This window comes from Tamandua tetradactyla, chromosome 3, assembly GCF_023851605.1.
Source record: "Tamandua tetradactyla isolate mTamTet1 chromosome 3, mTamTet1.pri, whole genome shotgun sequence".
Classification (NCBI taxonomy): Eukaryota; Metazoa; Chordata; class Mammalia; order Pilosa; family Myrmecophagidae; genus Tamandua; species Tamandua tetradactyla.
In genome coordinates this window covers 185,722,343-185,747,653 of record NC_135329.1, presented here as the reverse complement: position 1 = coordinate 185,747,653, position 25,311 = coordinate 185,722,343, and the positions used below count along the sequence as shown (strand labels likewise).

Sequence of the window (25,311 nt, the reverse complement as noted above, 5' to 3'; positions counted from 1 at the left end):
AGCTAATGTATAAACATGTTCTTTTAAAATCCCAAACTAGTTACTTAGCTTTTTTTTTAACTAATTAATAACTACTCATTAACTAAATTCTCCTAAATTAAAAGAACAGATGCTAGAGTGGTATTGAGCATTGTGATCACTAGTTGTAACCACCATCACTAGCCCATGTAGACTATGCCACATTAGAAAGAAGCCATTGGTTATCTTATACTTAGTATGACAATCTAGCCTTGCATAATGAAGAAGCCAAAGACAGAAAAAGAAAAATCTTTGAGTTGTTCATCAAGACTTAAACAGTATTGATAATTAAGGCTTTTTCTCTTTTGACAAACTCTACTACTTAGGAAAATTTAAAAACATCTTATCTCCCTTATGGTGGCTCAGTGGCATTGTTCTTGCCTGCCATGCTGGAGAACCGGGTTCGATTCCCCGTGCCTGCCCATGCGAAAAAAAATCTTATCTCCCTAGTATGGATAAAAGATGGAGGAGATAATAGGTAATTAGACTATTTTGAAAGCAAACTGGCTAAGTATCCACTTTGAGGCTATTTTGCTATTAGGAAAGGAAAGTTATTTTTCAAGAAAGTAAATCTTGCTGTCATTTCCATCCCATTTGACATTCTTCATTAAATTATAGAAAGGAATTAAATCATAGGAAGTGAGTTTGGTTTTTTGTGTGTTTGTTTAGCAGAGTTCACTACAACTAAAAAAAAGAAAAAAGAGTCAGAGTTTGTGCTCCCTAGAAGGAAAACCAGTTTAAGACTTGATGGGCCTTCCTTATACGCCTGCTTTTTATTTTTAAACACCGTCACCTCTTTGCTGACCAACATTTTCTGGCAAATTATGACAAGGAGGGAGGAGCATGAGCAAAGGAGCTGGGTGAAAGCTGGTGGCACTCCATGCCAAAATTCCAAGCTGAAACAGAATCCTTCAGTAAAGTTTCTTAGGCATGGAGGGAATAAGAAAGATTTACAACTTCAGCAGAACTGTAATTCTACCAAGAAAAAGTATCAGTCAATCTACTTTACTGTCACCAAAGGATCTGAAGCTGGCTTTGCCACATTTCTTTCTCTTTTATATATGGAGGTGGGGGGAAAAAGAAGCAAGAGAGTTTTAAAAAAATTGATGAAGCTCTCACCCTTAGATTCCATTTATAGTCTGAGCCGGAATGCCATCCCCCTTGACTAGTGAACTGTCCAATCCAGCTGCATGTGTCAAGGTTCTATTAGGCACTAAGTGAAATATATATGCAAGTCCTTGTACCATGTAGCACTCTGGGTCCACCTTCACCACTGGGCTGTGCATCAACAGAACCACCGCTCCTCCTTCAGGAATCATTTTGACAGGTTCTTTTGGAGGAGCTCCTTCTCTCTCTCTCTCTCTCTCTCTCTCTTTTTACCCCATCCTTTTCAACAAAATGGCACCGAAGAAAGATGTGAAGAAACCCGCTGCTGCCGCAGCCCCTGCCCCTGCCCCGGCACCTGCGCCTGCACCTGCCCCAGCCAAACCCAAAGAAGAAAAAATTGACCTTTCTGCCATTAAGGTAACTGAACAGGTGATTTGTTTGGTGACTGAAACATCTCTCAACACTAAGGAACTCTGGGAACTTGCAAGGGGGAATATTTTTTCATTGAGAGAAAATCAGACTACTCAGTGAACTGCTAAATTTTGGAAGAAGAGAACACTGCTTGCAAAAAAAAAATAAATTGCAGCATCTAATTTCAGTGAAATTATTATAAGTGGGTTTTTGAATGTGGAATCTATACTTGCTTTAATCTTAAATTTTTTTCTAGTTTCCATTTTCCCCACAATTGTCTAAGTGCAATTTAGGGAAAAAGTGTGTGTACAAAGTATACAAGTGGAAAGTGTGGACTTTATAAATACTTAAACCAATATTTTTGAAAAACTAAAACCTCTATGGAAACTAAACTCCTTACCCTGAAGCCACATCAGAAAGAAAGTTCTAGCCTTTAACTTGTTTCCAGAAGTTTAAAAGCAGCTAAGGACATAGTTGTTCTGTATGTGTTTAAGTGACAGCTGCTTTATATTATCTGCAAAAGGGAAGATTTTTGCAAGTCAAGTCAATTCTTCCTTCGACTTTGCCTAATAAAATTTGATACAACACTAAATGAGATCTCAGTGCAGCAAATTATGCGCTCAAGTGTTTCAGTGACTACAACTGTCATCTTGTTTATTTTTATATACAGTATATAATTCAGCCTTTGTGAGTTGCTGCTAAATGAAACTAACCCAAAGAATATTGTAAAACGTGTTGGTTATATGGCTTTTAGCTTATGTTTTTTGAACTCTTACATACTGATCTTGAACTAAGGAGAATGTGATTGATTTCTGTGTCAGCACCGCTGTGATCAAAGTTCTCTACTGCCGTAAGAGTGTCTGCTTTTGGAAAAAATGATGGCATGGATGTGCCTGTTACCTCGCAGTGATGTAGCCCATCGAGTGTGCATCTTAAGACTCACTCACTGGTCTCTGATTGGTCCAAATGACAGTTTGACAACCTTCATCTAAGGAACCCTGCCTTATATGGAAAACTAGGGGGTGAAAGTGCCTGAGGTGATCTTTCCACTTATGCCAAAATTTCTGTGTGTGATACGTCTGAATTTTGCTAACTTCTCACTGTTTACTTGCAACCATGATGCAGACCTATAAAATAATCATTTTCTTGGTTATTTTAGTGTAATCATATATTTTTTAAAAATTGAATCAGGTTATTCTTAGAAAAATACTTACATACTTTTTATAAAAATGTTAAGTTTTATGCTTCAAAGTAGAAGTAGAGTACTACAAATATTGAATCTTGAGCTTTCAGATACCTGAAGCCATGGTTGAAAAAAGCTCATCATAGAATCTAATACTGGTTAGGAACTATTCTTAATGAATACACAGATAGGAGGAGAAATTAATGTGAGATCTTCCAATATTCGATTTTCCACTTTGAGGACTGCATGCATACAGTTCATTAAGAGGAAGCTAAATTTCTCTTCTCCAACAATCCTAGATAATGAATCTTTATAGATGCAGGCTGACTACATGATAAAAATCAGTGTGATTACACTCACTGCAATAATTCCAATTGTCTCTATTCTTTAACTCTCTATAGTAACGTTAGAGACATGAATCAATGCCAAAGTCATTTCTCTTTAGATGTATTATAATTTGTTTTAAAAATCATCTCTTTGTATTTGTGACTGCAAGCATATGAGAAGGAAAAAATTTTCCTTCTGTACTTAAAAAGAAAAAGAAGCATCCTACTCATGAAAGCAGGCATGAATTTCTTCCTCCAGGAACTGTGTTATAATAAATACATAAACATTTAGTCTGGCAGGTGAGAGGTCTCCAAGAAAAGAAAAAAGAAATCACTTTTTTAATACAGAAATTAAGACAATGACTTGTTCAAATTCAGCAGAGAAGTTGTTTCTCTGACTGTTGAAAATTGGTTTAACCGTCCATTGGTATGTTGAATTTAATGCTTGGATGGACTAGAACAACTAAGCAAAAGAAGAAAATACTCCTAGAAAATCTCTGTAAAGATGGGGTGTGCTCTGTCTTCATTATTTCTTAGCAGAATGAGGGATGTGAACACCTCTAATAAGGGACACAAATCAAAAAGAAGTGAAATGAAGCAAGAGGAAATTAACCTTTATCTTTCATTCAGAGGGAATATTTCTAATAGAAAAAGAAAAGAATTGAAACTAATATACCTTTGCAAAAGAATTTACATGCCTTCAATGATTTGCATCTGTCAATATGAGACCAGCGCATATTTATAGATATGGCAGTAAAGAATTTGATGCAACTTGAGATTTTATAAAATTTACTTTCATCCTAATGAGTAACAGGGCTAATTAAAATGTATGTTAAAATATTTCATAGTGTGATGCTTTTAGTCATTTAATGATGTTTCTAGATAGATTACCTCATACAAGTTATGAACTTTTTTCAAGCAGATAAAATGAACTTTAAAGAAATTAATAGAGCTGTTATATGTGCTCATTAACTTTCTGAAAACTCCATAAAGAATAAAACTTAATTGGATTACAGACATTCTCTCATCAATCATATAACTGAAGTTAAATAGAACTTGTGTAATAATATAGACATATCAGTAATACAATTAAATCTTTCAATACTAGTCCCAACTAATACCTATGTTCCATCTAATAATATACCCTGTATAATAACCATTTAGGACTCCTCATGAACTCTGAATGATCTTAGGTATTATTATTAAGTAATTTTATTATTAAGACATTTTCTTAAATGTTTTCCAATCTCATCTCAGGTTTGTTGATTATTTGTTTAGAAGCTTACTACAATTATGCTGATATAAAGCCTTTGATATACTCTGAGGGAATGTTTAACTGAGATCCTATCCCCATGGATTTTCTCTTGGTATCCTTTTCAACAACACAAGTACTGCTGCTATTTCAACATTAAAGTTCCTGTCCTAGATGGTTCCAAGAGGTCTTTGCTTTCAGAGAGCTGATACTTGGAGCAACCATGACCAAACTCCAAGGACACTGGCTGACATATTCCAAAGTGCAGGAATTAAAACCCACCACAAGGGCAGGCAGTGGTGGTTCAGTGGCGGAGTTCTCACCTGCCATGCTGGAGACCCAGGTTCGGTTCCTGGTGCCTGTCCATATATTAAAACAAACAACAACAAAAAAAAACATTGCAAGTATGTTTATAGCTGGAAACACAAGAAAAGAATTCTTGTTGCCCAAAACAAACAAGTAAAAATAACAAAAATAAATAAGTGATGACCATTTGCCTAAATTTTAAAAGATCTTCAATGTGTAAATTAATTTTTTGCATGATGCATGCCTTAGCTGACATGTCTGGATAACTGTGAGGTGATGGGACTTTGAATCGCATCTCTCATTGTATGGCTTAAATTTTGAGTCTCACAGTACTCACTACCAAATCAAGTCATCCCTGATTAGATCCTGCTGGCGATATTACAAAAAATGGTAAAAGTACAAAATGCATTGACAGAAACTCCATCAAATGGTAAATCTCACAGCAACAATTGGCTACATGCTTGGCAAGATTTAAACTTTCAATTTCTTGGGAGGGTTGGAAATCTAGTGTCCCCAAATGCATCTATTCACTGATGCATGTTCAGGGGAGGCAAACAGATGTGCATACACTGTGACACGCAACTTGCTCTGGTCTAGACCTAGGATTGTTTGTGTTAATCTATAATTCTTTTTTGTCATCGCCGAAAGGCGAATACAAACCCAGTCCCACTTAAAATTGTTGGAAAATTAAAATGAGGTCATGCCCCACGAAAGGTTCTGAAAATTGTAAATTTCTCTGTACTAATAACAACCAGTATTCATAGTGCTATTACTCTGTGCCGTCCGACTTTATTTAATCCTCACAATATTACACTGAAGTTGCTATTAACCTCATTTTACAAGTAAAAGAAATTGAGCCTGAATGAGGTTAAGTGATATGCTCATAATCAAATAGTCAGTGATGGTGCTAGGATTTGACCTTGCAAGACAAATCCAGTCCACTGCTTTAACCAGTATCCTATACACAGACTCTTGTTTATTGAGTGCCTTGTTGTTCCTAAGAGTGTGTAAAGATGCCTCTTCTGCTCTTTAGGAAGGGAGGAAGGGTAATTCTTATCTTGCCCAGCACAGCCCCATGTAGCTAGGAGAGGGGTGACAGGCACACATCAGAGCACGTTTACCAGGACTTCTGACATTGCAGCTCATCACCATTCCTCCACCCATTCCATGACTTCCCGCTGTCCTGGGACCTGAGACTGACAGAGTGAGGGCTCTCTGTTATAGATGAAGGGTAGAATATTAAGGACCAGGGATGCTGCAATGGCGGCTCAGTGGCAAAGTTCTCACTTGCCATGCTGGAGACCCGGGTTTAATTCTTGGAGCCTGCCCATACTAAAAAAAAAAAAAGAGAGAGAGAATATTAAGGACTGAGAAAGACTCCTAGCCATTTTACTCCAGCTTCTTGTACTTAGAGTTGTAAACTGAACATGGATATTAAAAGGTACTGTTAAAATGTAATGAAACTTGACTGAATTTAAAAATAATGTTTAAAGTAAACACATATCAAACCTGACTTTCAGATTTTGCCGTGAGGCTGGTATCCTGAGTAGGGTATGTGATCTCTATTTAGTTTATGGATAAGTAGCATGATTTAAACTGGAAATCCCAGCCAACAGTCTTTGGAACGTATGCAGAAATATAATGGTACATATAAATATGGTTACAATCTTAATCTTAACAGTTCTAGGAAAAGAGCACACATAGTCGATATTTTATTAAAAGGAATGGTCAATATTTTAAGTTATTTCTAAATTTTCTTTATATGATTTTTGAAGTCTCTTGTTTTTTCTTCTTTGAATGGCACAAATTAATTTTTAATACAGCTGCAATGTCAATCGATTGCAATATTGATTATTTGTGTTGTGAATATAACCTCAGAGGAAAATCAAAAATTATTTGAGACTTTCTCTACATAATGGTACCAGCTTTCCTCTTTCAAACATCTATGGGGTAAAAGGCGAGAAGAGGTGGAATGATGGGGAAATGTTACAAAGGCGTTAAGTAACTCTCTCTAGAATTTTAACTTGAAATATATATAACTGGATAATGTCCATGCAAAGTAAAAGTCAGCTTGGAAAGGTATAGATATGTTCACCAATTAATAGCGAAAACGGTTTTAATTTTTGAAGATAATGAAATCTTTGCAAGACAAGGAGCTCACAAAGTGGCAGTGCCAAATTTAGCCTCTTAACATTTTAGTACTGCAAATGAACGCCCTGGCATGTTGTCTTTAGAAGTCGTTCCATAATTACCCAGTATTAAGCACCGTCTGACTCATGGAAATTGTGGGAAGGATTATATTTAGTCTGCTGATACTACACTTTCTTCTGCTTCTATTCATACTAAAATACTTTTTCTTTGAAAATAATATCTTCTACAATTTGTTTTTATAATCAATTTCTACAGCTTATTTCTCACCTCAAACCAGAATTTGGAACATATTAGTAGTAATGGCTTCAATTACAGTAGTTAAACTTTAAATTATATGGATAATAAATCTCTATCATTCTGATCATAAATTACTAAAGTGAGCTGAAAGTAGAGAGCATTTTCCTAATGATGAAAACATCTTATTCAGCTTGATATTCTTCCTTCCAGTATGAAGAGCAACGTACTTTGTTCATATTAAGTGCTCAATGGTATACTGTCTCATGTCTATAAAATAGCCAGATTAATTGAACACAGCATTATGAAATTACATTTTGCTTAATTTTCTCTGAACTACCCCTCAACTTATAGTCACTCTACCCCTTTCCATTCAAAAAAATGAGTTGAGTCAGATTCTTCTGAGAAAAAGGATGGTAAACAGAGAATTATAGAATAATAAGTAACCCTTGAGATCATGTATTCTAATATTTTATATTGAGGAAAGTATAACCCAGGAAAGAGAAGTGATTTAGACAAAGCATACATTATTTGTTATGAAAGAGTCAAAACACAATTCTGGATACTTCAGTCACCAGTCTAGTTCACTTTCCATCAAAAGCACGGAAACTTCTAGAATGGCAATGCCAATATTCATGTATCCCTATTGTCACAAAAGGAACTTTTATTCCTGATAAGTAAGAAAAAACAGATACTTTTAGTTCTTTATAACACACACACATAATTTCTCTAATTCTTACATTTTAAAAGTAAAAACGGTGGAAGAAACAATAACACAACTAGATTTTTTAATAAATTACATGCAAACAAATACACAAAGTAGAGAAGGTACAAGTCTCAAGAAACCTTAAATTAATCAGTTATGTACTATGAGAAAGTTGAGGAGAAAACAGAAGAAATGTGCACTTAAGTAATATTTTTAAAATTTTAATTAAAATCCATTTGTCTCTTTGTTAGTTCTTGCAGTCTTAATTGTGAATTATTGTACTAATTCAGCCTTTCCTCTTAGGTAATTGAATTTGGTTGACTGATCTAGGTCTTCTGAGTACAGAATTACTCATTTCCTCTTCAGTTTAGATCAGTTTATTCAATCGCCCCATCTAATCTCTCTTATGTTAGACAAACTGTATTCTCATTCCTCTCAATTTCTCCCATTTATACCATATTATAAAAACCAACCGGGTGGGCCGCGGTGGCTCAGCAGGCAGAGTACTCACCTGTCATGCCAGAAACCTGGGTTCGATTCCCGGTGCCTGCCCATGCAAAAAAAAAAAAAAAAAAAAACAACCTAAGCAAATCCTGTATTGAAGTCAAAATACAATGAAAAAATCTTCATTTCCTATGGCTTAAATGATTTGGTCTAAAGCACAAAACTTTCAGATTTCCAAAATGATGCTTTTGATGGCCTTAATACTGAGTCCTAGTAATTGTGAGACTGGGGTGGAAACTAAAGTTGTTTTCCTAAGGGTTTGCATACATCCAGGTGTTTGGCCTCTCTATCAGGTATTAAATCAGAGAACATACAGTAATGTTTTCCTATTTGAAAACTCGGTTTAGTTAAGTTAATTTTCTTTATTCAGTGTTACCAGGTTATTAGTACCCATTGCATCTTGCAGGGATGCTCAAGTTCTCTGAAGACAGTGGTCTATGTTCCTTCCTAGGGCATTTCCACCAATATTTAGCCTCACTTATCTCCCAGATGATCTTTAATTGTAGCTCTTTTTTTAATATAGTAAAGCTTAACATACATCAGTTCCAGAACCTTTGTGATTAACTGCATTTTTCCCTATAAATCCATTGCTTCTATACACCAGGCGCTTTATATCTTTAATCAGTTAACCAAACCCCGTGATCACTGTAACGCATCTAGAAGCATTGCAATGAAAATCCTTTTTAGTAGCATCATCTTGCAGACTACTACTATGTGCCTACGTCCAATACTGAATGATAGAACAAGTCATAAAAACTGTGGAATTTAGTTATTTCTAACAGTCCAGGAGAAGTACATTAGGTAGGTTGGAAAAGATCCTTTATAACATTGCAGGTTGGCATATTAGAAGTCCTGATCATGAACATAAACATAAAGTCTAAAGAATAGGTATTGGAAATACAAAGGCAAATATGTTAAAATGCAAAATGTGCTTGCTACTATATGCTAGATAGTTCTAGGTGCTGGAGCTGCAGCATTGGATGAGGATGTATGCACCTCCTCTAGAATGTCAGCTCTGTGAAGGAACAGGCAGAACTCTCCCTAAAGAAATATAATATTCTAGAGGAGGAACTTATGTTTGAAAAGGGAGGTTACTATGCATATATTCTTATGATTTTAATTTAATGAGAATCTACTGAGCATCTAATATAGGCAACATATTTTGTAGAATTATGGGGGATAAACACTAAGACTAAGGGCAGTGCTCTAGGGTGGAAAGATTGGGGCTCACACCCCAGGGATAACATCCAAGGAAGCAGTGCAAGAGAAAGTTTTTTGCCATTTGTAAAATTGTATCAGAGAATAAATAACATTTTCAATTTATTCTATGAGCCCTGAATCTAGGTCTTCTAACTTTTAAATGATAGTTTATTCTCTAGACTAGACTGGACTGTAGCCTTCTCCATTGCCAATAAGTTGATTAAATCTTTCCACTGATTCTCAGTAGGTACAAAAAAATCTAAACTCTCATTCCTTGTATGATAAGAACAAAGAGAAAGACTAGATTTAAGTAGTTTGACAGCAGCCTATTACTTCTGTTTTAATAATAATAAAGCTTTCCATAATATCCATGTGTTTAGGAATAACCTATTCATGGCATAAATACAAATGTTTAAATGACTTTCCATGTTCTGCAACAGATTTTATACAAATTTATCATATTTTACAAGTATTCAAGGACATGCTTTTCTACTTAAAAAAAGAAATTATTATGTTTAGGACAGCTTTGATGGATTTATTCTGTATTATTTTTTAGTTGTTAGTTCTATTAAAAATGCCTTCTAGTTCTCAATAATGATTAAGGTCAGTTCAAATTTAATGACACAATTACATAAGTATAGCTACAAGACTAAAAAAGAGTGCAACTGAAGCGCACTCTAATTACTTTGATTTGTACATAAAAAATCAGATTCCAAATTACACAATTATCAAATGTTACAAATTTCCACTTTTGTTCCTCCCTTCCATTTCCTTCTAATGATTCAAGGCAATTTAAAATTTTCTTTTAACTGCCATTTCCAGTAACCTCTCAAAATGTCCATGTCTTTATGAAGGTATATTTACCTGGGTACTAATGACTTAAAAATTATATTTTCAGTCTTTATTGTGGGATTTAAAACCCAATGACTTTTTTACTACTTGTAGATTTTGAGCAAAAAGTGGTATACTTTTACATGTTCATCTCTTCCCAAAAAGTTGAGGGAAAGCTACAAAATACACATCTGTATAGCTGAGGGAGGCTTCATGCTTTTTGTGAACAACTCGCTTAAAAACAGTTACTTAAGCTACTATTCATCTCCAATATCCTTTGAGCCTGTGAGCTGCTCTAAATATGTAGAAAACTAAAAAATGTGTTATCTGAACTCCTAGTTTTTCCCAGTACCACTTTAAGAATTTCCCTAATTTCAGGTAAGCTGGTATGAAAACCCATTGCCAACCAATTCTATATAAACCTTAAAATTCTTAGGTGCAACTATGAGTTCCACAGCCCCTACTTTCAGTCCTGTAAGGTCCCTAGCAAATGTTTCTACTACATATAATGGAATCATCCATGGTTTTCTCCATGCTCAAAGGTTGTAGAAAGTTCAGGATACTCTTCGGAGTCTGAGCCACAAAATGTTTAAACAAGCAAAAACAGAATCAGAATGTTCTAGTAAATTTCAAAAGAATATCTATAAAGTGAGAGAAAAAGAATGCAAAAGTGGTCTACCAGCTCTCCTGCCTAGAGGAACCAAAAAATTATGAAAAATATAGCTGGCCAGCCACTATAAAGATTATAGGGAAGGAGGAAAAATACCATGCCTAATGTTAGGAAACCAAGGAAAAGTGGATCAAAATGGGGATCAGAACCATTCTTGGCTTTAGATAAGATCCACACTCCTGAGAACACAACTTTCCAGAAGAGTGGCCTTTAATAGATTTAAGAAGTGACAGACTGTCACGCAGGTGAACTCTAAGAGACATGCAGAATGCACGTGGCCTTTTCAACTCCTCTGAACTTTACCATAAGGGATAGAACTTCAGAGGATGTTCCTTCTATAGCAGCTGCCATTTGAAACCCTAAACAAGTCCAATTCGAGCAATTCCATTAATAATGAAACTTGCTGACTGGAGTTTGCAAAGTCCATTATTCACCTAGAGAAGGGGCCAAGCCAAGCCTTTGGAGAAATTTTAAGCTTCTTTGCCGCTGAACAAATAAGAAGCTTCTAAAGGAAAACACTCCAAAATACTTCTCAGGGAGAAAGACCATATATGTACTGACAGGCTTCATTCTCACCATGGCTATCAACTCCGAGGTTCTGGTTTCCTAAAAATAGCCCTCAGGGTAAAGATACCTCTTTCCCTTGCCCTAAGAAAGCTAAAGAACTCTCCAAGGGGAGTGGCATCTTCCTTCTGAAACCTGATGCTGGCTATGAGGTCAGAGCTTCCCCCTAAATAAAAGAAAGCCTCAGCAAAGGAGGACTCCACTCGGGGATTTGAGCAGCCCTCAACTTCTCAGCTTTGCCGTTGTTTTGCAGCCCAGCAACTCCATCATGGTGGGTCTTATGAGTAAACTCTTTGTCGTTTATAGGAGGATATAGATACTAGATGTGATCTTATTGAGAAGAAAGGCAATCAGGGAATAGAATTAAGGGGAGAACATATGCACGTATCTATCTGTGGAATCTACTTTCGGTTTTTGTATTGGTGGGTTGAGGATAGAAGAGTATCTGAGCTGATAATGCCAACTGGAAAAAAATCCATCTTACTTCAAAAGCCGTACCTTTATGCTTCATCAACTTTTGCTGTGTCACATAAGGTTATTTACCTAAATTTGGAGGGGGGGACTACAACTACAGAAAATAATATCGCGCCTTAAAATTCTATCCAATGATGCTGATAATTAAGATTAACTGATTCTGATACATGGGTTTTTATGAACCACCATAAAAATGTACTGGTTTAACAGCAAAAAGACTTACAGGGATCTTTTTAATGCAGTATATCTGTACGTTTTAAGGTATTATATCTATATTAGATGTACATTAAATGCACCTGTTTTGGATGTTATGTGGAAGTTCTTCAGGTGATGAAATGCAAACACAGATCACCAGACAGCTAAGAATGCATGAAGGAGAGCTTTGTTACATCAAAGATCCTGGGGCAGGGGGAGGGAGAAGAAGGGTGGCAGAGGGGCCTGGGGCTTTCATAGCCTAGGCTTATGAAAGGGAAATGCAAAAAGTATACGACCCAGACTCTTGCCTTTATTGTAACCTAAAGGAGAGGAGTAGGGCTTTCCCATGGATGTGGGGATTGAGAGCTTTAAAAATATGGTGCAAAAAGCAGCAAGGGCCGTTTGGTGAAACAAAGCAGCTCTTATCATGTAATCCATATGGAGGTATAGGCCTTGCTAGATGCAATTAGGCTAAAGGAGAACTCATGACCAAGATAATCAAGATGACAAGGCACCAAATACAAGTATTTTATGCCATTATACCATCATAGAATATTATATTATTCCAGAAAGTACTTGATTTAGCATTTGTTGAATCATTGATTCATTGATTAAGATACAGAGAGATGGTCCTTATTATCTACTGCAATAGCTTTTTATGTTTCTAGAATAGAAACTACTCAAAAGCAACCTTCGTAAGCTATGACACCTATATGACTTCCTAAAAAACTCAGATCAGAGGGCATTCACTCTTCTGTCATTGCATTTGAAGGAGTACTGGTTGTTTATTTCTTTCTTCCTTTCTCGCCACTGCAGTCCTTCAGTGCTGACCAGATTGCTGGTAAGTAGATTGAGCTTCTCTACTCCGAATGTGGGCAGAGCACTGCCTAATTTCCACAATAACATTTATCTCCAAGGCATGTTATATGTGGCTCAACCTGTCAGTGTCCAAGCTATGCCTGATCTCTGAAAAGTAGGCTTACTTTTGAAGCTTACTTTAAAGATTATTCAGGGAATGAGCTGGATACACTTAAAAAGCAGGACACTTTGATTTGGTTAAAATATTCTGTGTGGTTAATTTCTTTCTAACAGATCGAGTTCTCTAAGGAAAAGCAGGAAGGTAAGTTTAAAAGATATGACTGTTGATATGTGAATACACATAAAGATGGCAGGCAAATAAACCAACCCCCTTGGGATGAGATTAGCACTCCTTAATTGTCCCTCTGGTGTTGACGCTCTAAATATAAATGCTCTCAATCACTAAGTATAAATACTCTCAACCTTACTTGTAATCAGTAATCAAAGGTTTAAGCAAGCACTACAAAATTGGTCTTTGTAGTCAATGATTTCTAAATAAAACCAATTTGACACAATAGGTAATAACATATACACCTAAAAAAAAGGAGTAGAATTTGGATGGCTGATTTTTTCATCAGTTCTCTAAAGAGATATTTGGCAGGTCTGAATTACTAAATTTGGAAAATAAAACTGATAATAAAACTACCTAATTGACTGATTGATAATAAAACTTCCTAATTATAATTTTTACTTTTTTTCTGAAATACTTTCAGTGAATATCAGAATGAGTTTCAAGAAATCAAGGGTGATGTAGATGTAGACCAAAATTGAATTCAGAGCCAAAGAAGGAGTAAATTATCATAAAATTGTGAAAGGATCGTTCGAATTTTCCTGGTCCAATTTCTCTTTAGAGATTCAGATGGATTCCCAGAGAGGTGATAGGACTTCTCAAAGACCCATCAAATTAGTGTTGGCATTACAAATCAGTACTAGTTTAAATTGATTGGAAATTTCTTCCATAAAAACAATTATTACCTAAACGACTCCAAACTCTTAAGATTCAAGAGAATCTATATAGTCCCCCTAACACTTCCACTTTTTTCCTTTTGGGTCTTTGGATCTAACAGATACTATAACCTATATCTTGTTTATTACTTAGGAAGTGTAATGAAGAATATGTTTTTAAACAAAAGTGTCATCCATCCAAATGAAATGAGACATAAATACATCTAGATAAGGGAGGGAGAGAAAGTATTTAGTTCTATATCATATAAATTAGAATATTGGTCATAATAAAAAGAATGACATATAGAATGACATATAATATATAAACAATTATAATTAATAAGGACCGATTCAAATACTCCGCTTTCTACTTAAAGGATTCCAATTCTTTAGTCTGTTTCATGTCTGAAATATTTCATGTTTGAACATCAATTTAAAAAAGGATATTTGCAATAAATACAGACTCACACATATCTATAGCATGGTTAATGACTTCATGTAATCAGATGAGATGATTTGATGAGACTCAGAATATAAGATCAGAGAGGCCTATTTTTAAAATTGAAAACAATTTCAATTTTATTCTACTCTATCTACTATAATTCATTTTATTTTTATTGCATTTTTAACTAGTGATGTTACCATATCATCAACTATTGCATCTCACTTCTCTTAAATATCTACTTTACAATGGCATCTTTACTGCCAAATGTGACAGGACTAAGCAATGGAAAATTTAGGAACCCTTGCAGGAGACAAACTTAGTGTTGGGCACTAAACCTACTATTCCACCCTGAAATAACTTTTAGATATAGAAGTTCAGTAAACATTAGTGTGGTGGACTATTTTTCCCTTGTGCCTAGAAAACAAATGTAAACACTTTAAATATAAATCCAATACTTTCAGAAATGAATGACGACTTCCTTTGTTTGCTTCCTTGTTTAACAGCTAAAGCATCACTCATGGCTGCTCTTTTTTAATATATCTCAGGACTGTAAGAGAGAAAAAAAAAGCTAGAAAGTTATAGCATTTAAAAGTCTAGGTCTTCATTCCAGCCAATCCTAAAGAACACCTAGGGCAATATATAAGATTCCACAAGGGTTCCATGCACTAATGTAACTATCCAGAAACCTACAACCTCCAAATGGACTAGATAAATCCTGAAACCTAGAGGGCCAGCCTCTCCAGAACATCAACTAGTTCCATCTCCCTACCCCATATTGTCAACAGCCCCTTCCAACATAAAAATGTTAGAATGGGCATAGCCCAAATGCTCCTAAAGAGAGGGATAGGAGCTACAAGGAAAAATCTGGGAGGATCCTATGGTAGCCCATGACAAACTCTGGGATCTGTCCTATAGCTACTTGTTGAAGAGTGCTTTGAAAACTATTGCTTTATTATTTCTTTGCTTTGTGTATATGCTATATTATACAATAAAAAAGTTATATAAAAAAAAGTCTAGGTCTTGGGCTGTCCAATAGAGTAGCCTTAGCCACATGTAGCAATTTAAATTTAAATTAATTAAAAATAAATTTAAAAATCCATTTCTTAAATTGTACTAGTTACAGTGAAATACTTAAGAGCCACAGGTAAGTAGTTGCTACTTTTTTGGACAGCACTAATATACAACATTTCCTTCATCACGGTAAGTTCTAGAACAGTTCTTAAAGGGCTGAATAGTAGATATGTTAGACTTGCTGTTGGTACAGTCTCTGTCATAACAATTCAACTTTGTCATTGAAATGAGAAAGCAGCCATAGACAAATATGTATATAAATGGTTGTGGCTGTGTTACAATAAAACTTTATTTACAAAAACAGCCAGCCCTTGGGTAGTAGTTAGCCAACCCATGTTCTATACTCTTCAAGAAAATAACTAAGACTTAGTTTACAAATCTGGTGTAAGAAGAACCATCTCTTTCTGACCTCTGCCTTAAAGGAAAAAAGGTTAATGGCAGAGCAATCCTATTACAGCCCATAAAATCTTATTTCTACATCAACATCTGACCAGGGTGATAGTGACCTCCATGAGCAACGTGTGTGCAGATGGCTGGAGCCAGTAACAAGAAGAGTTCAGTTTCACATGTCTCTTAGAAAGATGAAAAATAATGTTTTCATTTTGACTAATGACACTACAGAGACTTTCTGGCGATTTTTAGATTAGGGAAGTGATCTGTTACAGTGAACTCCTATATAATTTGAATTGAAATGATAAATTTTTTTTGAGGAGGAAATTTTAGCAAAGAATGGTGACATGATCTCTAGCTAATTGTGAATATAGTATCTGATAGATGCAGTCTTAGATTAAGGGCTTGGAGAGATAACCAGATAGGGTATGTTTGCTGAGTTACCTATCCAGATAGCATAAGATGGCCTAAAAAAACAATACTTTCACCTCTAACCAGATCATTAACAGATTAACTCCAACAAGTTGCCATCAGTACTTTTGCATTCCCCCACAAATTTCATTCAATTTAGTTCAGGAGGTTCAGCTGAAATGGCTTTACTAATCCTTAAATCCTTGGTGACATCCCTCTCTGATTTATTGGTGTACATGTCTAAACATGTTGATCAATGTAATTCTGAAAGGTGAAATGAGTTTTAACAAAGGAGAATGATAAAATTTAGGAAAAGTACCCAAGAAAGTGATTGTGATAATAGAAAAACTTTAAATATGTATGCATAATACACAAATACACACATATACATGCAGACACAAATGAGTACAGACAAATCTGGGGAAATACGAGTAAATTCAATGGTGTGTATCATTATCAATATCCTGGTTGTGATGTTATGCTGAGCAGAGTGTACAAGGGATCTGCCTATATTATTTCTTACAACTATATATGAATCTACAATTATCTTCAAAGTACATACTGAAATTCTAAAGTTGCTATGGCAACATGTTGTCACATGCATTATCTGAAAAAGAGTAAAATTTAAAGACATTACCATAGCAATAGACCCAAGCAACAAGTATTTCTCCTTCTGAATCAATTATACTGGGAGCTTACGTGGATTCATACGTTGAAGGAAACACTAGAGCTTAGAGATTGGTCTCTTTCAAATTTTTTCAAGATGAAGTTTTACCTGGAGAAAACTAATTAGGGGCAAGCCTGGAGCCTAGAAAATGTGGATCTCAAGAGTAAGTTTTCTCATATGACTTGAATTATATAGAAATTTCACATAAGACAACCCTAACTGAAAGATTTCTCAAGGCCTTGGAATTTTTTAACCCAGACCTGCCCCCCAGGGAGGTGAAGGATATATGAATAAATATCACTGGGAGCTCCAATCGCCATATGTGATTAATAACAACATATAACTTGAAATTGGAAATGCTGCTTTAAAATAATCCCCAAAAGGAAATGACAAAAGCATTTGCCAATGATGGCTTGAACCAGAGAAGGGAGAGTCCAAAGAATAACAATTTGAATAGTTGGCAAAAGTTGTCAAAATGGAGAAGAGTTTGAACTGGATTTTTGATAGAGTTAGGGTTCATTGATCCGTCCAAGGTAAGAAAAATTACCCTAACGTTTCTTGCCTTTTGCAGAATTCAAGGAGGCTTTTCTCCTGTTTGACAAGACGGGTGAAAACAAGATCACCTTAAGCCAGGTTGGTGACGTCCTTCGGGCCCTGGGCACAAATCCCACCAATGCAGAGGTCAAGAAGGTTCTAGGAAACCCCAGCAATGAAGGTAACTATATCAGTTTTTTCAATAAGCATGGAAGTGTAAGGAAGAAATGCATGTGTCTGTGTCGTGAGTGTAATTTATTTAGAAATAAATTCCATATTATAGGGCTCAATTTGCTCCTGATAGTGAGAGTGTCTCTTGGCCATCTAGACTCTCAGCCTTTTTCCCCACAAAATAAGTCAACCTTCCTTTGAGAATATGAAAGATAAAATGCCATGCTAATGAAAGGAAATAATATAAATGATAGCATCTTATTATCAATAACATGAATATCTAATACTCATAATTTAAAGGCTAATTAAACAAAATAATATGCAAAACCACATTTTTTCTCAAACACCCAACCATCAAGGACATAAGTACATATTGACAAAGATATTAAAAATGGTTAAAACAAAATGCACTTGGTAAACAACTGTGAGTAAATTGCGATGGCACACTTCTAGAAAAGCTCTAGTCTTTGATGATAACTGTGGAAATGAAATCATAGTGGCTTTAGATGACTGAAAATACTGCCTGACTTTATCCAGTGCTCTGCCTTTGGCACTCTGTTTCTATGATCATCTTCAAAGAAACTCAGCTATCAAAATTAAAAATAGGCAAGATGATATTTTAATAAGAGTATTTTCAGTTTCCGAAGAATTACAGAAAAAACCTAAAACTTCTATGCCAAAATTGGCTTTTAGTAACCCAAGGTAAATCCTGGGACAAAAATCAGTGAGGTACATTAATGGCAAAATTGCAAAAGTCATGTACTCAATACAGAAATCATTGGTCTCAACCAGAAAATGTTTTTTCTGTTTCGGTTTCTTTGTTTGTTTGTTTTTAATCCTAATGTGGTTCATGACAAAGTGTAATAGACTATTGGAAAATGCCACCTGAAACAAAAAAGATAGAGGAAACTAAAGTTTTTTTCAAGTAGATATTTGGGCTTTTTACTTTTGTCAATTAGGGAAAAAAGGTAGGGGGCAAATAATCTTTCTTTTTTCCTTGATAACTGAAATGTTTTGAAGACTTTCCTTTCTAAAAAAAAAAAAACCTCTATTTCAAGAAAACTTATTTTTTAAATCAGTCTGCTAGAATTTTCCTTAGACAATTTCTTTAAAGGAAAATTTCCAGTGAAATCATGCAGAAAGTAAATGAGAGCTTGAGATGAAGTAAGCCAGAGCAATAGGCCAAACCTTATTTTTAAACCACATTTTCTCACTTACCAAACATCCATTTTTAGTACAATTATTAGGTAAGGATTCATTTGTTCAGCACTCAGCCTCAATCTTTTTAAAAAATATTATTTATGCTAGATATCTCTTCTGCGAGAGAAGATTAGCAAACCGGAGTTCTGATTTGAGGGGTACATATCTTTATGCATTTGCAAATCTCTGGATAACATTTATTAAGCACTTAGTATGTCCCAGGTATTGTAATAAACTTTACATATATTAGCTCATTTTAATCTTTACACAACATTATGAGGTATCCTTATTTTATATATGAAGAAGTTGAAACACAAAGAAGTCAGAAACTTTCCCAAAATCACACTGGTGGATGGGGAGAAAAGTGCAGGCACTGAGACTTCAGAGCCCATGCTATTATCTCTTACCATATTCTTGTTATCTTAGCAGCTATCAAGGGAAATGAAAGCTCAATGAAGATTTTTCAGATCACCTGGAGAGAACTTTCAAGTTTAATTTGGGACTTAGAGATGGTATTTTATGGTAACTAATAGCTCACCAAATTGTGATTTCTTCCAGAGTTGAATGCCAAGAAAATTGAATTTGAACAATTTCTGCCCATGATGCAAGCTATTTCCAACAATAAAGACCAGGGCACCTATGAAGACTTTGTTGAGGGTCTGCGTGTCTTTGACAAGGAAGGCAATGGCACAGTCATGGGTGCTGAACTCCGTCATGTTCTAGCCACACTAGGTAAGGAGAATTTATTTCAGTGAACTTAATAAAGGACGAAATGCATATGAAAGAGCATGACTTAAGGGAATCGTATTGTAATCAAAATAGATAGGGAAACACTTCAAAGGACAAATGAAAAAGAACAGTCAACAGTTAATTGACCATTTCAGCTGGCCTCAGCAACAATGAGTTTGTTTTTGGAAAGGGGGAACTTCAAATACTTATAATAAATAAACAAAGCAAAGCATGGTAACTCTTTAAGGATATAATTTGGATGATCAAGGATAATGGGCATTTACTTCACTCATTCAAAAAAATGTACTGACCACAGACTAAGTGCCAGAGGAAAAAGAAGAGCGTGGTTCTTCCTCTCCAAGAAATTAATTAATCTTAGTCTCCAGGAGCCCATGACTGATCACTTATGGTGGAATTCTGAAAGTATTCTCTGGCCTTCTTTCTGAACACAGACTTTTGTTTGATCAGGTGAAAAGATGAAAGAAGAGGAGGTAGAAGCACTAATGGCAGGTCAAGAAGACTCCAATGGCTGCATCAACTATGAAGGTAGGGTTTTATATGCTCTCATGGTTACAGCAAGTCCTAACTAATTGGGTTGATGAAGGACACCTTTTAAGTTTAAAGTAGCTGCTTTTCCCCTTCCTTTCTTATTGAATATAACATGTTATTTATTTTCATTGCATAATTACTCTAAAACTATATCCTATGAGGATCCGATCACATATTCCAGTGTTCTTTATCACACTACTGTTCGGTGTTTTACAGCTTAAAATATTTTCCCCATGCATTCTCTTGTTAGATGTTCACAAAATCCTTGTAAGATAGACAGGCCTTAGTCAAATTTAATAAAATATCAGAGCCAGTAGAAATCCCAAAAGTCTTTGCTAATACCATGCAATTATAAAAATGAGGAAACTGAGGACCAAAAAAGCTTAGCTACTTGGTGGAGGTTGTCATTAATGGCATTGGTGGTGCTCAAATTAAGTTCTCCTAGTCTAGTATTCTTGCTTAAATGAAGTCGTCTTATAGTGGCCAATTAATGATTTCCTTCTATCAAATTAAGTGGCTTCACCTAAAGTGCCTGGAAAACAATGCACTGCACAAAATAAAGATGCAAAATAAAGTTATGTAACAAAATTTGAAAATTTTAAAAATTTCCAATACAATTGGGAGCCGTCTATTCCCAAAGAAAACTAATAACTTTGTAGTCAGAAGGTCTTGCTAATGCTGATACAAAACCCAAAAGGCATCAAAAGTTTTTGATAAATTCAACTGCATGATATTTTTTAAAACATATGTAGCAAAAGCTTCTGGAAGCAAAGTTAAAAAACAAATAATAAACTAGAATAAAATATTTGCAATCCATTTCACAAAGAGCTGGTTTCCCTAATAAAATAAAGAGCTCCACAAATAAATAAAATTACATAATTCCATAGAAGAATTAGCAAGTACAAGACAAGACAATTCATAGAAAAAGAATCCAAAGTGAATATGAATATGAGATGTTAAACTTCATTAATAACAAAAAAATACAAATTAAAAATATACTAAGATGTAATTCTTCAATCAGCTGATTGCCAAGATCAAAACTTTGACTACACTGCATTGACAAATGAGTGTGTGGAAACAGTCAATCTCATCCATTTCTGGTGGGAATGTAAACTGTTAAAGCCCCGATGAAAGGAGATGTGATAATAACTATCAATTGTAGTAAATCTTCTAAGGATGTAGCCTTGAGATATACTTGCATGTATGTAGAATGAACATATGTACATGATTATTCATTACTATATTATTCATAATAGTCAAATATTTGAGCAACTTAATGTCCATCAGTGTAGGATGTGTTAAATAAATTCTGGTATATCCACACAATGAATTACTCTGCAACCCTAAAAAAGAATAAGAATATTCTTATATATGGTTATGGCAATATCTCCAAGATAAATTATTAATTGAGAAAAGCAAAGTGCAAAATAGTGTGTAGAGAATGTCACTAAGTGTGTAAAAAAGATTTTTTAGCGTATATTTATATTTTCTTGTATTTGCATAAACACCTCTGCCAACTTCGCTATACAAAGCCGAAATAGATAGCTGGGAGATGGGATGAAAGAAATTTTTATTTTATGTACTTTTAAAAAAATTTAACCATGGAATTTAGCACCTATTAAAAAGTTAAATTTACAAAATGGGGGAAGGTCATAAATGAGCTGTACTGAGCTTAAGAAAATAAACTCCAGTGTGAAAATTAAGAAGAGTTAGGATTACGCTAACTTGCTTGCTAAGCATTTCTTTTATGAAATGTGACTGTTTCCTATCTTTAAACGATCTATATTACCTACCTCTACAGCTTTTGTCAAGCACATCATGTCTATCTAAGCAGAGATCTCAAGGTATGTAACTGCTCCTTCTGTAATATATAAGACTTTCTTGATACTGTATTTTTTTAATTCAATAGCTGTGCTTTATATGCTTTAGACATGAGTCTTGGTTCTTAATTAAGAATTATTTATATTAACCAGATAACATCAACTCCTTGAAATGGGTTATTTAGCCATAGAGAATTGTCATATATACTCGTGTAAGCAAAAACTTACAATAATTTTGCTTCCATCCATAAACCCTATCTTTAACTGTGCCACAGTTGCACAGTGGTGACTCATCAAGCCAGAGACTAGTTAATTCATTTATTTTGGAATACAATGCTTATAAAAGCATGAGCCTATATCCTTTGAATAACTAAGATAGTTTTTAACAATCACTGCTTTAGAAAAAAATGTTATAACAACCCAAAATTAAGCTCTTGCTGCCAAGTCCTTACAATTAGGAAATAACTGCCTGTGAGTGCTAGTTCTTTCTTCTCCTTTGGCACTTTGCATTATTTTCTGCTTAGTCTCCCTTCTGGAAAGATGCGATTAGCATCTAACTAGCTAACTCTTCTCTCTTCCTTTACAGAGTAAGCATTGTTTACGAAGACTGACTGGAACCTGATTTTAATAACACTTGTGCATAACTGTCTGTTTACCATCTTTCAGAAAAGCAAAGCAATTTAGATTCTTCAAGACTGAAGGACTCCCTGAATTTTTATACCCCTTCAGTTTCTTTCTGAAATGTATTTATGCCACACAAACCGAGAGTTGATTGCTCCAGATGAGAAGGATAAAATATCGACAATCGCAAATTCAGCCACCTCACTTTATTATCCACCATTGGTCATGAACGTTCTTAAAATAACATATCAATAAAAATTTTTGATCAGTCAGAAATATTCAAGTTGCATTATGTTTTTATCTTCTTAATGAAAACAATCTTTAAACCTCAAATCTTTTGTTAAATGGACAGAGTGATGAATTATATAAACTTTTAAAAGAATAAATCATTGCAATCTATATAGCAATAACAATTTGAATAAGAAAGAAAATCATATATTATCGAAAAAATGAAGTGGAGAACTAAGAAAATTCGGATAGGACCAGGAAAATTTCAGTATAAACTATTCAAGCAACGTAAGGTAAAAGTTATTTCCTTCAGTTTGTGTAAATCATTGCATTTGAGGCTTGAACCATTTCACTTCTGTTGATAATCTGGCCTATTAGAAAATTCTAGTAGCCCCTGATTCTTCTCAGCGTATGTTTTCAAGGGTAAAATTTAAAGTGACATTTCAAGTTGTTACTTAAAAATAAACTCTCTCAAATCCTGTTTAGTAATTTTCGATCCTACAATGATTCCCTCCTCCTTTACAAATCCATGACCCAAGATTTCAGTACAGTCTTTTACTATATATCCTAAATGATAGGACTAATTGACAGACAAGTTCGTAAAGTAAGTTTACTTTATCATCTAAGGATGCTACAAGGTATCCTTATTTTTTTCAGAACAGAAGCAGAATTTGAGATTTAATACTAGTCAAAGTGATAGTTAGCTCTCCCCATCCCCCAAAAAGTGACCTCTGTATTAATATGCAGGATTAGAAAACCTCTGAAAAGTGCCTGCCTGCCTATACATTTTCAGAAGCTGAAAAAACTTCTTCCTGAGGTTGCAATCTTCAGATCTACTTGCTCCTCCTTTCTTTAGCAAAGGTCGCTCAGATTCTAGAAGCCAGCCGCTCGGACTTTGACCTATGCTTTTGTAGCTAAAATGATGCTGGAACATCACAATCACTCTTTAAAGGAAATGTGCTATATTCTTGTGATTGTTAATGCCAAGTTTGCCTAAGAGCAGGAATTCACAGAGTGTTGTCCAATAGAATTTTCTGTGACCATGGAAAGCTTTATCTGCAATGTTCTATGTGGTAGCTACTAGACATATGTTGGCTAGTGCAACTGAGCAATTAAAATTTTAATATTTAATTTAAATTTGAATTTACCTAGTCACACACACATGATTAGTGATTACTGTATTTAGTACAGATCTCAATACATAGTTTGTATAATTCTTCATTTGTTACACTGGGCAACAAAAAGTATTTTTAAAACTTTTAAATGTCACCACCATATAAGTAAGTTGACTGTTAAAATAGTCCAATCATTTTGTTTGGGGTTTGTGGCTAAAGGTCCCATCTTCACTCCTTTAAAATTTTTTTATTAGAAAAATGTGATATCTACAAAGTACAAAACATTTACTCTCAAGGTTTCCATTTAATGCTTCTCCCTCAAGATCTTATAAAACTGCTTTAACCCCTCTGGGATAACATCTATTACACTGCCATGTGCTCTAACCTTATTAAATTACCATGTGTGAAATGCTCATAACTCAAGGAGTAGCAGGTGCAAAATAAAGCAGAGGGAGGAAAAGTGACAGTCATTTTTAACATCTACACCAGCTGGAGAAAACGACAGGTGCCTAATTCCTCAGTCTTTAAAAATAACTTTTAAAAAGGCTATGTTGCATAAGCAAATATTTTCTAATTTGCTTTCAAACTGTCTTCAAGTTAGCTGTTCGATAAAACGCAATAATATACATTGATTGTTTGCCTTTTAGTTATATTTTAAACTTAAATAGCACACAGGAGCTTAATTTTCCTCTAGGGATGAAATCAGCAATGACTTTAATAAGGGGGATAAATTCTATTTTTAGACTTCAAGTCATATTTCTCAAGAAACATTATGTCAGAAAAAACTTTTAATATGTCTCTTTCTAATTCCATTTACACGATCCCTTTTTTTTCATGGTGACAAATACAGCCTGAGCTTACTATTGGAAAACATTTTCTTTTAAATTCTAAGGCTAGAAAAAATTATGAATTCACAGCTCCAGTTAGCAAACCAAGTTTATATCCTCAAAGAAAAAAAAATTAGACAGCAAGTATCTGGATAATTCAGACTTAAGAATTATGTTCTCTTGAATTATCAAGATAACTGAAGCTAAGAAAGCGCAAAAAGGTGGAATCATTCAGACAATTATGTCAGTATTTCAGTTTGATGGGTGATCCCTGGGCTAAGGAAAGTCAATACAAAGAGAAGGGTGACAGTGTTCCAAGAACCTGCTGGAAATCTTTCCAGAAACTTCAACCCACAATAGGTTTTCTTAGATAATCTTTTATATTTGATAGCTGGAAGTGCCTTGCCTTGATTTTCACCTACCAGCACTTACCATGTGAATGACCAGCACTACTCTGTCTCCACTATGGTCATGCAGAACAGAGAAGTAGAACCATCCTTAGATCAGGGGAGTGCAATCCATGCCTTTGGCCCCATATTTTAGAGGAGCCCAATCTGTTCCTCCTACAGCTACACACCCAGATCCAAGGAGTCTATGA

At 34.9% G+C, this 25,311-nt stretch overlaps 1 protein-coding gene across 2 annotated transcripts; it reads left to right on the top strand.

Moving 5' to 3' along the window:
• Window positions 1-1,252: 1,252 nt before the first annotated feature.
• Window positions 1,253-22,821, top strand: MYL1 (myosin light chain 1). Of its 2 annotated transcripts, none has more exons than XM_077154978.1 (7): window positions 1,253-1,542; window positions 13,225-13,252; window positions 17,491-17,634; window positions 19,383-19,556; window positions 20,022-20,099; window positions 21,904-21,946; window positions 22,509-22,821. In XM_077154978.1, exons 1-6 carry the CDS (start codon window positions 1,417-1,419, stop codon window positions 21,930-21,932), a joined length of 579 nt encoding a protein of 192 aa, XP_077011093.1. In that variant the 5' UTR covers window positions 1,253-1,416; the 3' UTR covers window positions 21,933-21,946; window positions 22,509-22,821. The 2 variants fall into 2 exon arrangements, with proteins under 2 accessions (XP_077011093.1, XP_077011094.1); XM_077154979.1 differs by lacking the exons at window positions 1,253-1,542; window positions 13,225-13,252 and adding exons at window positions 11,628-11,734; window positions 12,949-12,973.
• The last annotated feature ends 2,490 nt before the right edge of the window (window positions 22,822-25,311 follow it).

Excerpts from the sequence above, each read along its gene's own strand:
- MYL1 (XM_077154978.1), top strand. The coding sequence starts at position 1,417 with ATGGCACCGAAGAAAGATGTGAAGAAACCCGCTGCTGCCGCAGCCCCT. Across the intron at positions 1,543-13,224 it reads TTGACCTTTCTGCCATTAAG|ATCGAGTTCTCTAAGGAAAA; the intron begins GTAACTGAACAG and ends TCTTTCTAACAG. Across the intron at positions 20,100-21,903 it reads TGGCTGCATCAACTATGAAG|CTTTTGTCAAGCACATCATG; the intron begins GTAGGGTTTTAT and ends CTACCTCTACAG.